At 47.6% G+C, this 12,500-nt stretch overlaps 1 protein-coding gene across 1 annotated transcript in view; it reads left to right on the top strand.

Moving 5' to 3' along the window:
* Positions 1-12,500, top strand: part of LOC133133582 (roundabout homolog 1-like) — a 134,982-nt gene that overhangs the window by 51,331 nt on the left and 71,151 nt on the right. The window contains exon 3 of the mRNA XM_061249683.1: positions 4,537-4,863. Coding sequence (XP_061105667.1) covers positions 4,537-4,863 — 327 coding nt within the window. The remainder of the gene's footprint in view (positions 1-4,536; positions 4,864-12,500) is intronic.

The raw sequence follows: 12,500 nt of genomic DNA, 5'->3' as shown, positions 1-12,500 counted from the left end.
TGGTCAAGGGCACCTTGGGTTCCCTAAAGAGTAATAACCCTCAAAACACAAACAGGAAGTTTCTCTTTAACATCCAAATGAACACTAATCCTGGGTTTAGTGGCCTATTTGCCATTTATATTTGTACTGTATTTAATGTCCTAGTTTTTTACTGACTTGGCCTATTTGCCATCTGTACTGGAAATAATGTTCATGGCTGTTCAACTGTTTCTTTGTGAATTGTAGCTCATCTGACCTGTTCTGTAGTTTATGCTCAGGACTTTGGTGTGCACCTTGCTGTACGTGGCTCTGGATAAATAAAAGGTAATGTAATGCAACGTGGCCTGAAGCTGGTATTAAAGCGTCTGTTACTTTAAATCACGCTAAAGTCCAAGGGCTAACTCCTTTCCTGACAAGCACAAGTTCAGCCAGTTCAGCGACCTCACGAATCGCTCTGCCTGAGTCAGGCGGGAGAGCAGGAATCCTCCCTCTCATTGGTGAGTGAGTTGAGACTGAGGTGCCGTTGACAGGGAGGACATTAAAGAGCAGAGTTCTGGTCCGTGTCTCATGAATCCTTATACTCATTCTCAGTCATCGGTTTTATTTATGACGCAGAGGCGGGTGGGTGGGGGGGGCTGTGTTCCAGCCGTTCACCCTGACCGGCCGGTCAGCCCCAAGACCGAACGGTTCCAGGAAGCTGACTAAACCAGCGGGGTCGTCACCGCGGCCGGTAAAACCGCGAGAGGAAGCGGTCAGAAACGAGCGTGCGGACATACCCCCTCATCCTGCTGCTCTCTCTTCTGGTTTCTCTGATCTCCAGGCCAGCAGAGCTGCTCTCTCCTCTGGTTTCTCTGATCTCCAGCCCTGCAGAGCTGCTCTCTCCTCTGGTTTATCTGATCTCCAGGCCTGCAGAGCTAGTATCTCCTCTGGTTTATCTGATCTCCAGGCCTGCAGAGCTAGTATCTCCTCTGGTTTCTCTGATCTCCAGGCCTGCAGAGCTAGTATCTCCTCTGGTTTCTCTGATCTCCAGGCCTGCAGAGCTGCTCTCTCTTCTGGTTTCTCTGATCTCCAGGCCTGCAGAGCTAGTATCTCCTCTGGTTTCTCTGATCTCCAGGCCTGCAGAGCTAGTATCTCCTCTGGTTTCTCTGATCTCCAGGCCTGCAGAGCTACTCTCTCCTCTGGTTTCTCTGATCTCCAGGCCGTTCTCTGACGTCTCGGCTATTAATGCCAAATATTTGATTTTTTTTATTTGATGAGCCTGAAAGGTCAGATTCCTGTTTGTATGTGAGGTAACTTTACAGTGGTAACATTTTCCAAACGTTCTTAGAATGTATTTATTCTTCCAAAAAGTTCTGTCATAGAACGGAAAACTGTTCTGGGTGTGTCATGTACAAATTCAGCGCTAACACCCTCAAGTGGTTCTCATTTATTTGGAGGAAAAAGCCCAATAGTACTGTCATTTTCTGAATTAAAGCATTGAAGTGATGTTACCTGTTGACATGTACTGTAAGCATTCATTCAGTAAACATTAAGTTTTGTAAGTAACATGGATTGGAATAACCATCTTCGATTCAACCGGTTTTCTAACCAGGATAAAGGAACTGAATGTTGTTTTCACACTGTTCCTGCAATTTTACTTGAAAATAAAATGACACTCAGGGAACGTCCATGAGACTGGCTGTGTAACAGACTTGTTGGGAACACTTACCCGGTCTTTCCAGAAAGGTTCTGGTGGCCCAAACAATGTTAGCTGGGAGGGTAATTCATTGGAAATGCAATCCCACAATGCAGTAGTAAACTGGGGATCCGTGCCACAGCCGCGGGCGCGCTTGCTGGCGGCGAGTTTATCAGTGTTTCCCAGGAGCCTCCAGAGAGCTGTTTGTGTCTCTTTTATGTCGCCTCTGTTGTTGTTTTTACTGTGTGGATTTATAAAGGGATGCTGTTCCCCCTGCCAGCTCTTTAAGGTGCTAATTTCTCACTTCGGCTGAGGTACTGAAACATCCAGGTGGTCCTGAGATACCTCAGGCCAAACTCCGCCACCCCCATGCAAGCGACCTTTAACATGTGCCCCCCATCCCCCAGATACGATTATTTTATCAATCAGGGAGAGAGAGAAAGAGAGAGAAAGAGAGACAGAGAGAGACAGAGAGAGACAGAGAGACCGACCATGTGTGAGAAGGAGTCTAATTAATCATTATCTCACAGAGGGTGTGTTGTATTTGTGGCTGGATGATTAATCTTTTTTTTTTTTTCCCCGTATGGCTTCTTATTCTCCTAACATCCGGAACAGACTCTGAGCTGACTCATTGGGTGCGGGTGGGGCCACAGTGGGGGGTGTGGGGGGGGGAGAACAGTCAGCAGCCAATCGGAAGGCGCCTTGCTAACTAGCTTTAATTCGGGTTTATTTGGGAAACGGCAGGATAATGTGCGCACTGTGTGTCCCAGTGGAAGGGCAGCCATTTTGATTGTGTCACTGGGGGGTTGGTATGCAATTCTTCACCCCGAAATACCACACAGTTACAGGAAAAGTGAGTAACCCCATCAATGTCATAATCACTGCAGTTATAATTAGTGACAAAGTCTTTTACAAGTCTTTTACAGTGCATAATCTTCTCATGTCTTCAACCGACATTTAATGCTGCTCAGAATCTCGGCTCGAACATTTGAATTGGCTTTTTCACGGCATAGAGAGCCTTTTTCAGTTCATTCACAGCCAATTGAAAACATGCTGTAGAATAGATTTATTATCCTAAATATGTGTAATTCAATTTCGGGTTTATTTATTTTGTGTGTCTTTTGTCTGGCCCTTTGTGGGAACACAGGAGCTTTACTTTTCGTGGGGTTTATTGTCAGGGCCCAGGTCTGACACAGTGACTCAGACGCAGTTTTTGCCGTCGACCCTGTTCTGTTGGTGAGAGCAGAGCAAGCTTGCCTGCATAGAGTAGGAATTCATCGCGTACGTGCTTCTGTTATTAATGCTTGTGTTAATCAGCCTGATACCTGTGTGTTGGCAAGTTCTGAAGTTATCCTCTCATTTGGTGATTCTATATTCCCTTTGCTTTGTTTTGCTGTGGTTGTTGTGTTGCTGTTTCTTGTGCATTTTGTGTTTTAGTTTTTTTTTGAAGACCAGGAACAACAGCACTCATACACAGGTGTCCCACCTACACCAACCTTCTGGGTCCCAGTCATGTACCTTAGCCACTAGGCTACATACTGGCTTAGCCTTAGCCACTAGGCTACATGCTGCCTTAGCCTTAGCCACTAGGCTACATACTGGCTTAGCCTTAGCCACTAGGCTACATGCTGCCTTAGCCTTAGCCACTAGGCTACATACTGGCTTAGCCTTAGCCACTAGGCTACATGCTGCCTTAGCCTTAGCCACTAGGCTACATGCTGCCTTAGCCACTTGCTACGTACTGCCTTAGCCTTAGCCACTAGCTACATACTGCCTTAGCCTTAGCCACTAGCTACATACTGCCTTAGCCTTAGCCACTAGCTACATACTGCCTTAGCCTTAGCCACTAACTACATACTGCCTTAGCCTTAGCCACTAACTACATACTGCCTTAGCCTTAGCCACTAGCTACATACTGCCTTAGCCTTAGCCACTAACTACATACTGCCTTAGCCTTAGCCACTAGCTACATACTGCCTTAGCCTTAGCCACTAGCTACATACTGCCCTAGCCTTAGCCACTAGCTACATACTGCCTTAGCCTTAGCCACTAGCTACATACTGCCTTAGCCTTAGCCACTAGCTACATACTGCCCTAGCCTTAGCCACTAGCTACATACTGCCTTAGCCTTAGCCACTAGCTACATACTGCCTTAGCCTTAGCTACTAGGCCACATACTGCCTTAGCCTTAGCCACTAGCTACATACTGCCTTAGCCTTAGCCACTAGCTACATACTGCCCTAGCCTTAGCCACTAGGCCACATGCTGCCCTAGCCTTAGCCACTAGGCTACATACTGGCTTAGCCTTAGCCACTAACTACATACTGCCCTAGCCATAGCCACTAACTACATACTGCCCTAGCCTTAGCCACTAACTACATACTGCCCTAGCCTTAGCCACTAGGCCACATGCTGCCCTAGCCTTAGCTACTAGGCCACATGCTGCCCTAGCCTTAGCCACTAGGCCACATGCTGCCTTAGCCTTAGCCACTAGGCTACATGCTGCCCTAGCCTTAGCCACTAGGCCACATGCTGCCCTAGCCTTAGCCACTAGGCTACATGCTGCCCTAGCCTTAGCCACTAGGCCACATGCTGCCCTAGCCTTAGCCACTAGGCTACATGCTGCCCTAGCCTTAGCCACTAGGCCACATGCTGCCCTAGCCTTAGCCACTAGGCCACATGCTGCCCTAGCCTTAGCCACTAGGCCACATGCTGCCTTAGCCTTAGCCACTAGGCCACATGCTGCCCTAGCCTTAGCCACTAGGCTACATGCTGCCCTAGCCTTAGCCACTAGGCCACATGCTGCCTTAGCCTTAGCCACTAGGCTACAGGCTGTTATCCCCCAGATACTGAGATCCTCCCGAATCGTGTCCCCGCTCCAGGAACCCGCCTGCGGCAGGAGGACTCGCCCCCCCGGATCGTGGAGCACCCCTCCGACCTCATCGTGCCGAAGGGGGAGCCCGCCACCCTCAACTGCAAGGCGGAGGGCCGGCCGGCGCCCACGGTGGAGTGGTACAAGGACGGGCAGCGGGTGGAGACGGACCGGGACAACGCTCGCTCGCACCGCATGCTGCTGCCCAGCGGGTCGCTCTTCTTCCTGCGCATCTTCCACGGCCGGCGGAGCCGACCCGACGAGGGCGTCTACGTCTGCGTCGCCCGCAACTACCTGGGCGAGGCCGCCAGCCGCAACGCCTCGCTGGAGGTGGCCAGTAGGTGGCGCTGTCTCCCTGCCTTTCCGCTTCCTCTTCTCCCCCCCCCTGTTGGAGCTGCCAGGTTTGGGGTGGGGGGTGGGGTGGGGTGTAGGGGGGGGGGGGTGGGGGGTGTGGGGTCTTGTGATGGGGAGAACAGCCCCCTTTTATCTGGATTAGTTGAGCAGTTGGCGCCTTTTCCCTTAACGCTCAAATAGCGATGACCCCGTAATCCAACCCTAATCACCTGACCCTGTAATCCAACCCTAATCTCATGACCCTGTAATCCAAACCTAATCTCATGACCCTGTAATCCAACCCTAATCTCATGACCCTGTAATCCAACCCTAATCACCTGACCCTGTAATCCAACCCTAATCACCTGACCCCGTAATCCAACCCTAATCTCATGACCTCGTAATCCAACCCTAATCTCATGACCTCGTAATCCAACCCTAATCACCTGACCCCGTAATCCAACCCTAATCACCTGACCCTGTAATCCAACCCTAATCTCATGACCCTGTAATTTAACCCTAATCTCATGACCCTGTAATCCAACCCTAATCTCATGACCCTGTAATTTAACCCTAATCTCATGACCCTGTAATCCAACCCTAATCTCATGACCCTGTAATCCAACCCTAATCACGTGACCTCGTAATCCAACCCTAATCACCTGACCCTGTAATCCAAACCTAATCTCATGACCCTGTGCTTGTGGTCACGGGGAAACTTGAGTAAAACTTTCCAGAAGTTTACTCAAAACTGCCTGGCTGACTCCCAAATAGGTGGTGATAAAATGTTGAGATACCTGCCTGCAGGTTCGCTCCAAAAAGGTTTATCACTGAGATTCTTTTCTTTTTTTCTTCCTTGTGAATCTGCTCATCACAGATAGTGGATGGAAATCCATTTTATTATATTTTATGTATTTATATTTGCTTAATAATTATGATAGCTAGTTTCTTTCTCTGAAGTGAGTTCATGTTCAGTTCTATCCAGGAACCCCTGTTCTAAATTCCCCACCTTTGACCTCGCTATCTCTGTGGAAATGCATTTGTTCTGCCTTTATGGTTTTGGAAACAGCTGCTCCATCTCCACATTAAAACAACTGCTTTTTGAATTGTTCCGATAAGGGGGTCATGTTTATATATGCTATTATTTTTATTGATTAGCCTACACTTGACATACCGTGCGCTCAGATGAATCCCAGTTTCCCCGGGGCGAGGGTTGTTGTCACATTCCGGAGGCATTTCCTCTGTTCGACTGGAAACAGGAGGAAATTCAGGGAATTCATGACCAATCCAGATCATTCTGACCACAGACCCAACCTGTGGAATCATGGTGTCTTGACACAGGCATATTTTCGTAGTTGTGCCCAAATAAGAGATAATGTTTTAAGTGAAAGTTTATTCAACTTAAGCCATTTAGAAATTTGATGTGATATTATTTGCTTTGGCTGGGGGGCCATGGTCAGCAAATCATGGAGGTAAATTGAAAGCACAGGTGGCCCTATAATTGACCCTTTCTTTTTTACGTCACACAGAACCGAAATCATTCCTTTATCAGTGCCAAACTGGCTTTGACCTTTAAGGTAGTTAGGGAAACACTGGACAGCCACACCCGGCCTCTCTAGACATTTGCAGTAATGTATCTTGATCTACTGTATCAAATGCTTTTGACAAATCCATAAAGGCTGTGTTGGTGAGCTCACTGTTATCATTGGCTCTGTGCAATTCTTCAACTTGATATGCTGCTGCGATAGACTTTAAAATGTGAATTCCTGAAGCCATACTGGTGTTGATAAATTATGTTTTCTCTGTTAATAATCTATCAGTCTGCTGTTTTCCATGATTAAGACATAACTGGGATTATAGTTAATCTTGTGTGGGTGTATGTGTGGCTGTGGGTGTGTGTGTGTGCGCACATATCCATGTGTCTGTGTAGTTGTGTGATTGTGTGTCTTCACATGTTAGCGTGTGTTTCCTGGAGCAGCCCCGTGTGTGGATGGATTTGTCATCCTGAGGGGAGTTTGTCTGGGGCAGAGGGGGTTTCCTCAGAGCTGGTGTCCCACAGGGTCTGATGGCTCTTCAGAGACCCAGGAAATTTAAGCGTGCCACCCTGTAACAGAACAGCCTCTCATCCTGCTTAATCTCTGCACACTTAACCCTACAGACGGCGCTGTGTGTGTGTGTGTGTGTGTGTGTGTGTGTCTGTGTGTGTCTGTGTGTGTGTGTGTGTGTGTGTCTGTGTGTGTCTGTGTGTGTGTGTGTGTGTCTGTGTGTGTCTGTGTGTGTGTGTCTGTGTGTGTCTGTGTGTGTGTGTCTGTGTGTGTCTGTGTGTGTGTGTGTGTCTGTGTGTGTCTGTGTGTGTCTGTGTGTGTGTGTCTGTGTGTGTCTGTGTGTGTGTGTGTGTGTGTGTAACTGCCCCGTATAGAATTGTGTGCCTGTCTGTCTGTGTGTGTGTGTGTGTAACTGCCCCGTACAGAATTGTGTGTGTGTGTGTGCACGTAACTGTCCCATATAGAATTGTGTGCCTGTCTGTGTGTGTGTGTGTGTGTGTGTGTGTGTGTGCCTGTGTGTGTGTGTGTGCGTGCGTGACCGAATTGGGGAGGGACAGGATTGTCTGATCACAAGTTCTGAAGGGTCATTTGTCCTGTTCTCATGTTTGTTTGTGGTTATTAGAAAGATTAGCTGTGGTATGCATGTGTCTGTGTGTGTTTGTATGAGTGTGTGTGAGATAGTATAGCGATGAGGATTTCAGACTCTAGACAGGAAGTTAGTGACACAGTTGGGTCAGCTGTAGCATCCTTTGGCTGACGGCCGGCAGAGAGACATACACACACTCTCTCTCTTCTCTCTCTCTCTCCTCTCTGTCTTTCTCTTCTCTTCCTCTGTCTCTCTCTCCTCTCTGTCTCTCTCTTCTCTCTCTCTCCCTCTCTCCCTCTCTCTCTCTGTCTCTCTCTCCTCTCTGTCGCTCTCTTCTCTCTCCCTCTCTCTCTCTCCCTCTCCCTCTCTCTCTCTCTTCTCTCTCCCTCTCTCTCTCTCTCTCTCTCCCTCTCCCTCTTCCTCTCTCTCCCTCTCTCTCCCGTGTGTCAGACTACTCCCTATGATAGGAGTGTGTTTCTGACACAAAAACCTGCTGATAGCACACTGAACGCAGATATACACATCTGATATGGAGAGAGAGAGGGATGGAGGGAGAGAGAGAGAGAGAGAGGGGGAGAGAGGGGGGAGGGAGAGGGAGAAAGAGGGAGGGAGGGAGAGAGAGAGGGAGAGAGGGCAGGTGGGAGAGAGAGAGGAAGAGAGGGAGAGAGGAGAGAGGAGATTATTTACACATTCCTGTGGGGGGTGGCGTTCAGTGTCAGTCAGCTAGTGGCGTTCCTTCTCCCCCCCTCCCCTCCTCTTCCTCCTCCTCCTCCTCCACAGACTCTGATCTCTCTGTTCAGAGACTGGAGTTTTAAAGCGTCTCTCTCTGACTTTTCAAACACCCTCAGTCCTGCGGCACATCCTGCAGCTGCTTTCATCCACATCACAGTGCAGTGTGATAGAGCAGACCGGATCAGAACACAATGAAATAGAATGTAATAATAAAATGCAATAGAATGTACTTCATTGGTCCCCAATAAGAAGATTAATTATACCATAAACCACAGCCATAAAAAACTATTAAAAAATATACTTAATCCGAGCAGAACAACCTGAGAAATAAAGCCAGAAGGCCTGTAGGCTGAAGTTAATCATGTCAGTTAATGTCAGCCAGAACAGGACACCTGCCGAGGATTCTGGGTATTAATATTACCTGCAGTAAAAAAAAAAAAAGCAGGCAGGCCAGTTTCCTCTTCCTTTGATATTTTAATATTCCGGGGATAAATTAATATTCGGAAGATGAAATGAGGGAAGGCTCACGGTGCGGAGTCCCCCGCGCTCTGCGTTAAACGAGCGCTCTCCCCCGCTCGCTCAGGGACTCATGGGTGCAAGACGTCCGAGCTTTGAAAGCGATTGTTTTTGCACAAGGTTATTATCACCTCCTTCAGACTGACAGCAGGGAGTGGACCTGCTTCATAATGAGGGATTCCGCTCATTAGCAAGGACGCCACTCAATTCCTCCATTTAGTAAGGTGTCGTTGGTTGAATTTGGCCGTGGAATAATTGTTGGTGCCCGACGGGGTGGAAACTGCTGGTCTCCTGGGATTTACATGCACAACAGTCTCAAGAGTTTGCAGAGAATGGTGTGTAAAACAGAAAAGACATCCAGTGAGCACCAGTTCTGCAGACAGAAAGCCTTGTTAATGAGAGACATCAGAGGAGAATGGCCAAAGGTACCGTAACGCAAATAAGCTCACATTACAGCAGTGGTGTGCAGAAGAGCATCTCTGAACACACATTACAGCAGTGGTGTGCAGAAGAGCATCTCTGAACACACATTACAGCAGTGGTGTGCAGAAGAGCATCTCTGAACACACATTACACCAGTGGTGTGCAGAAGAGCATCTCTGGACACACAACGCATCGTGACTCTAAGTGGCTACAGCAGCAGAAGATCTGTATCTTATCTTCCTCCTTGTTCCTTCTTTGTCTTCCTCACTCTGCAGGCAGGAACCTGCTGAAAAACTGATTGTCTGAGTCGGGACTGTGTTTGTTCTTTTAAGCATCGCTGTTATATGAATAAATAAAACAATTAAGTAGAGAAAGCATTATGAAGCCTGTTTTGTGATGGCAGGGTCTTGCAGTAGATACAGTGTTTGTATGCATAAGTGTGCAACAGTGTGTTTAACCCTTTAGAGTTCTGCTCAACTGTTGGGTAGAGCGCATATCAGTGATGAACTGTACGGTCATTATCTTTTATTAAAGACGAGAGATAATCTTTCCATTGCTTTTTCTCTCAGCCCGGCGCTGGTCTGATGATGCAATCTTTTTTTTCTCTCTCAAATATTAGCTGAAAATATTAGCTAGTTTCCCTTGACTAGTGAAATTTTCTTATTCCCCTGTCCAAATCATGAAATGAGTCAAACCGTCTTATCTCATTAGCAATATGTTCATTTCTTTTGGCTAAAATGTAATGTCTCATTATAAGACTAAAATATTTGCTTTATTTTATGTGCTCTGATCCCAAAAATGAGTGGTGTGATTGTGAAATTAGACCTTTGGAGGCTGACTCTTATTCCACACAAAAGGGGAGATTTGTTCTGTAAAAAAGCAGTTCAGTCAGAACCACTGTTCAATCGAGCAGAGGAAAGGGGATGGACCTGAAGATTAACGTGTGTGTGTGTGTGTGTGTGTGAGAGAGAGTGTGTGTGCTGTGTCTGTGTGTCTGAGTGAGAGAGAGAGTGTGTGTGTGTGTGTGTGTGTGTGTCTGAGTGAGAGAGTGTGTGTGTGTGTGTGTGTGTGTGTGCTGTGTGTGTGTGTCTGAGTGAGAGAGAGTGTGTGTGTGTGTGTGTGCTGTGCGTGTGTGAGGTGTGTGTGCTGTGCGTGCGTGACCTCGAATGACCCCTAGGTCCATACAGAGGCGTTTGGAGTGTGCAAGTTAACCCCTTCTCACCACACTGAACACGGTCACTCTGCTCAAACCCTGCATGGTGTGAGGTCACAAATCCATGATTAGAATGCTCTGAACTGAACATTCTAATGGTGATGTCACCATCACTGCTGGTGACTGACGGCAGTGGGTCTCTAGAACACTGACTCAGAAAACATTCCAAAGCAGTCTACTCTTCACAAACACTTTGTTTGAAGGTCTTCTATGTGGGTGTCCTGGCCCCAGCGACGGAAACAGAGGGTTGTCAGTGTGTGGAGCCTCTTGCCCGGTCATGCAGTCGAGGCAGAGACCCTTAGTGTGATCAAGACTAACCTTGATGTTCTGTGATATAGTTTGTAGATGGACTCGAATGGCTTTTCTTTTTATTCTCAAAGTTCTTGTGTTTTTGCTTCTTCATGAAGGCCTGCGTACTTAGAGCCCAGGAGAGTTGACGAGTAACACCATTAACTAGCGTTCATTACCACTGTTCTAATTTTACTCTTATTAAGGAAGGTCTGTCTCTAGAGGTTTTTAAACACTGTTTGCTTGTTATTGTCATATTTTAATACACTATAATATTCACACATAATGGGGCAAGTGGGGAAATGAAAAATGTATATAGTTTTTTTTTATACAACGTAAATATACACTGAGTGAGCACTTTATTAGGTAGACCTGTATACCAGCTTGTCCGTGCAAATATTTAATCAGCCAGTCATGTTGCCGCAACTAAATTCATAAAAGCATGCATACATGGTCAAGAGGTTCAGCTGTTTTTCAGACCAAATGTTAGAATGGGGAAGAAATGTGATCTAAGTTACTTTGACCGATTATTTGTGTATCTGCTGATCTCCTAGGATTTTCACGTACAACAGTCTCTAGAGTTTGCAGAAAACAAAAAACATGTTTTTCCCCCCACTTTCTTAATTTTTTTATCCTGCGGCATCATTTAGTTCCCAGAATGCCGTGCTCACTGGATATTACCCAGCGGTCAGAACCCCCCGATTATATGGGGGGTGTGGGCGAAAGAAAGAGAGAAAGAGAGAGAGAGAGAAGAGAGAGAAGAGAAGGGCGTCTGGCCAGTGGCCTGGAGCCTCGTGTTTCCCCCTAACGGTTGAGTTTGAGCCGTAATGGCGGCTGAGAGGCGGTGTATGCAATCGGGGCTTTGAGCCGTAATGGCGGCTGAGAGGCGGTGTATGCAATCGGGGCTTTGAGCCGTAATGGCGGCTGAGAGGCGGTGTATGCAATCGGGGCTTTGAGCCGTAATGGCGGCTGAGAGGCGGTGTATGTAATCGGGGCTTTGAGCCGTAATGGCGGCTGAGAGGCGGTGTATGTAATCGGGGCGTTGTTCTCTTTCTCTTCTCCCCCACGAACAGAGCGAGAGATTGAGAGAGAGAGGGGCCAGTGACCCTTTAATTCCCCTCCCTCCCTCTCTCTCTTTCCCCCTCTCTCTCTCTCTCTATCTCTCCCTCCCTCTCTCTCTCTCTCTCCGTCAGATGGAGCCGGTGGGGTGGCTGCCGCAGAGGGCACTGCAGGCCTGTAGGCCCTCAGTCTGGCTGCTCCCACGCTGGGATTTTGGGGATTTTGGGGATTAGGCTGCACAGAGGTGAAGAGTTTATGCTTTTGGCAGATCAATCGCATTTTCTTTCTTTCTTTTTTTTTTTTTGCCAAAAGAACCATCCATTCTCTCTTCACTCTCTCTGTCTGTTACTGTCTCTCTCCCTCTCTCTCTCCCTCTCTCTCTCCCTTCTCCCTCCCTCTCTCTCTCTTTCGCTCTCTCCCATTGGCCCAGCCGTAGATTTGTGAGTTCCTGTTTGAGCAGGTGTTTATGTTACGCTCTGATTTATGGACAGGAAGGTGAGAGGAGGCTGCTATCTCTAATGCCCCTGACATCTCTGCCTGATTGCTACAGTGTGATCCATCTCTTATCTCATCCTGCTGCCAGTGTGGTCCACCCCTAACCCTGTACCACACACACACACACACACACACATGTGTTAAGTGTGGAACGCTGAGTGATGTGTTAATTGTCAAACGCTGGGTGATGTGTCGAGTATTGTACGCTGTGCGATGTGTTAAGTGTCATACGCTGGGTTATGTGTTAAGTATGGAGCGCTGGGTTATGTGTTAAGTGTTCACGC

The sequence above is a fragment of the Conger conger genome, chromosome 7 (assembly GCF_963514075.1).
Source record: "Conger conger chromosome 7, fConCon1.1, whole genome shotgun sequence".
Lineage (NCBI taxonomy): Eukaryota > Metazoa > Chordata > Actinopteri > Anguilliformes > Congridae > Conger > Conger conger.
Note: the sequence above shows the minus strand (reverse complement) of the source record. Positions and strands in the feature narration are given on the sequence as shown.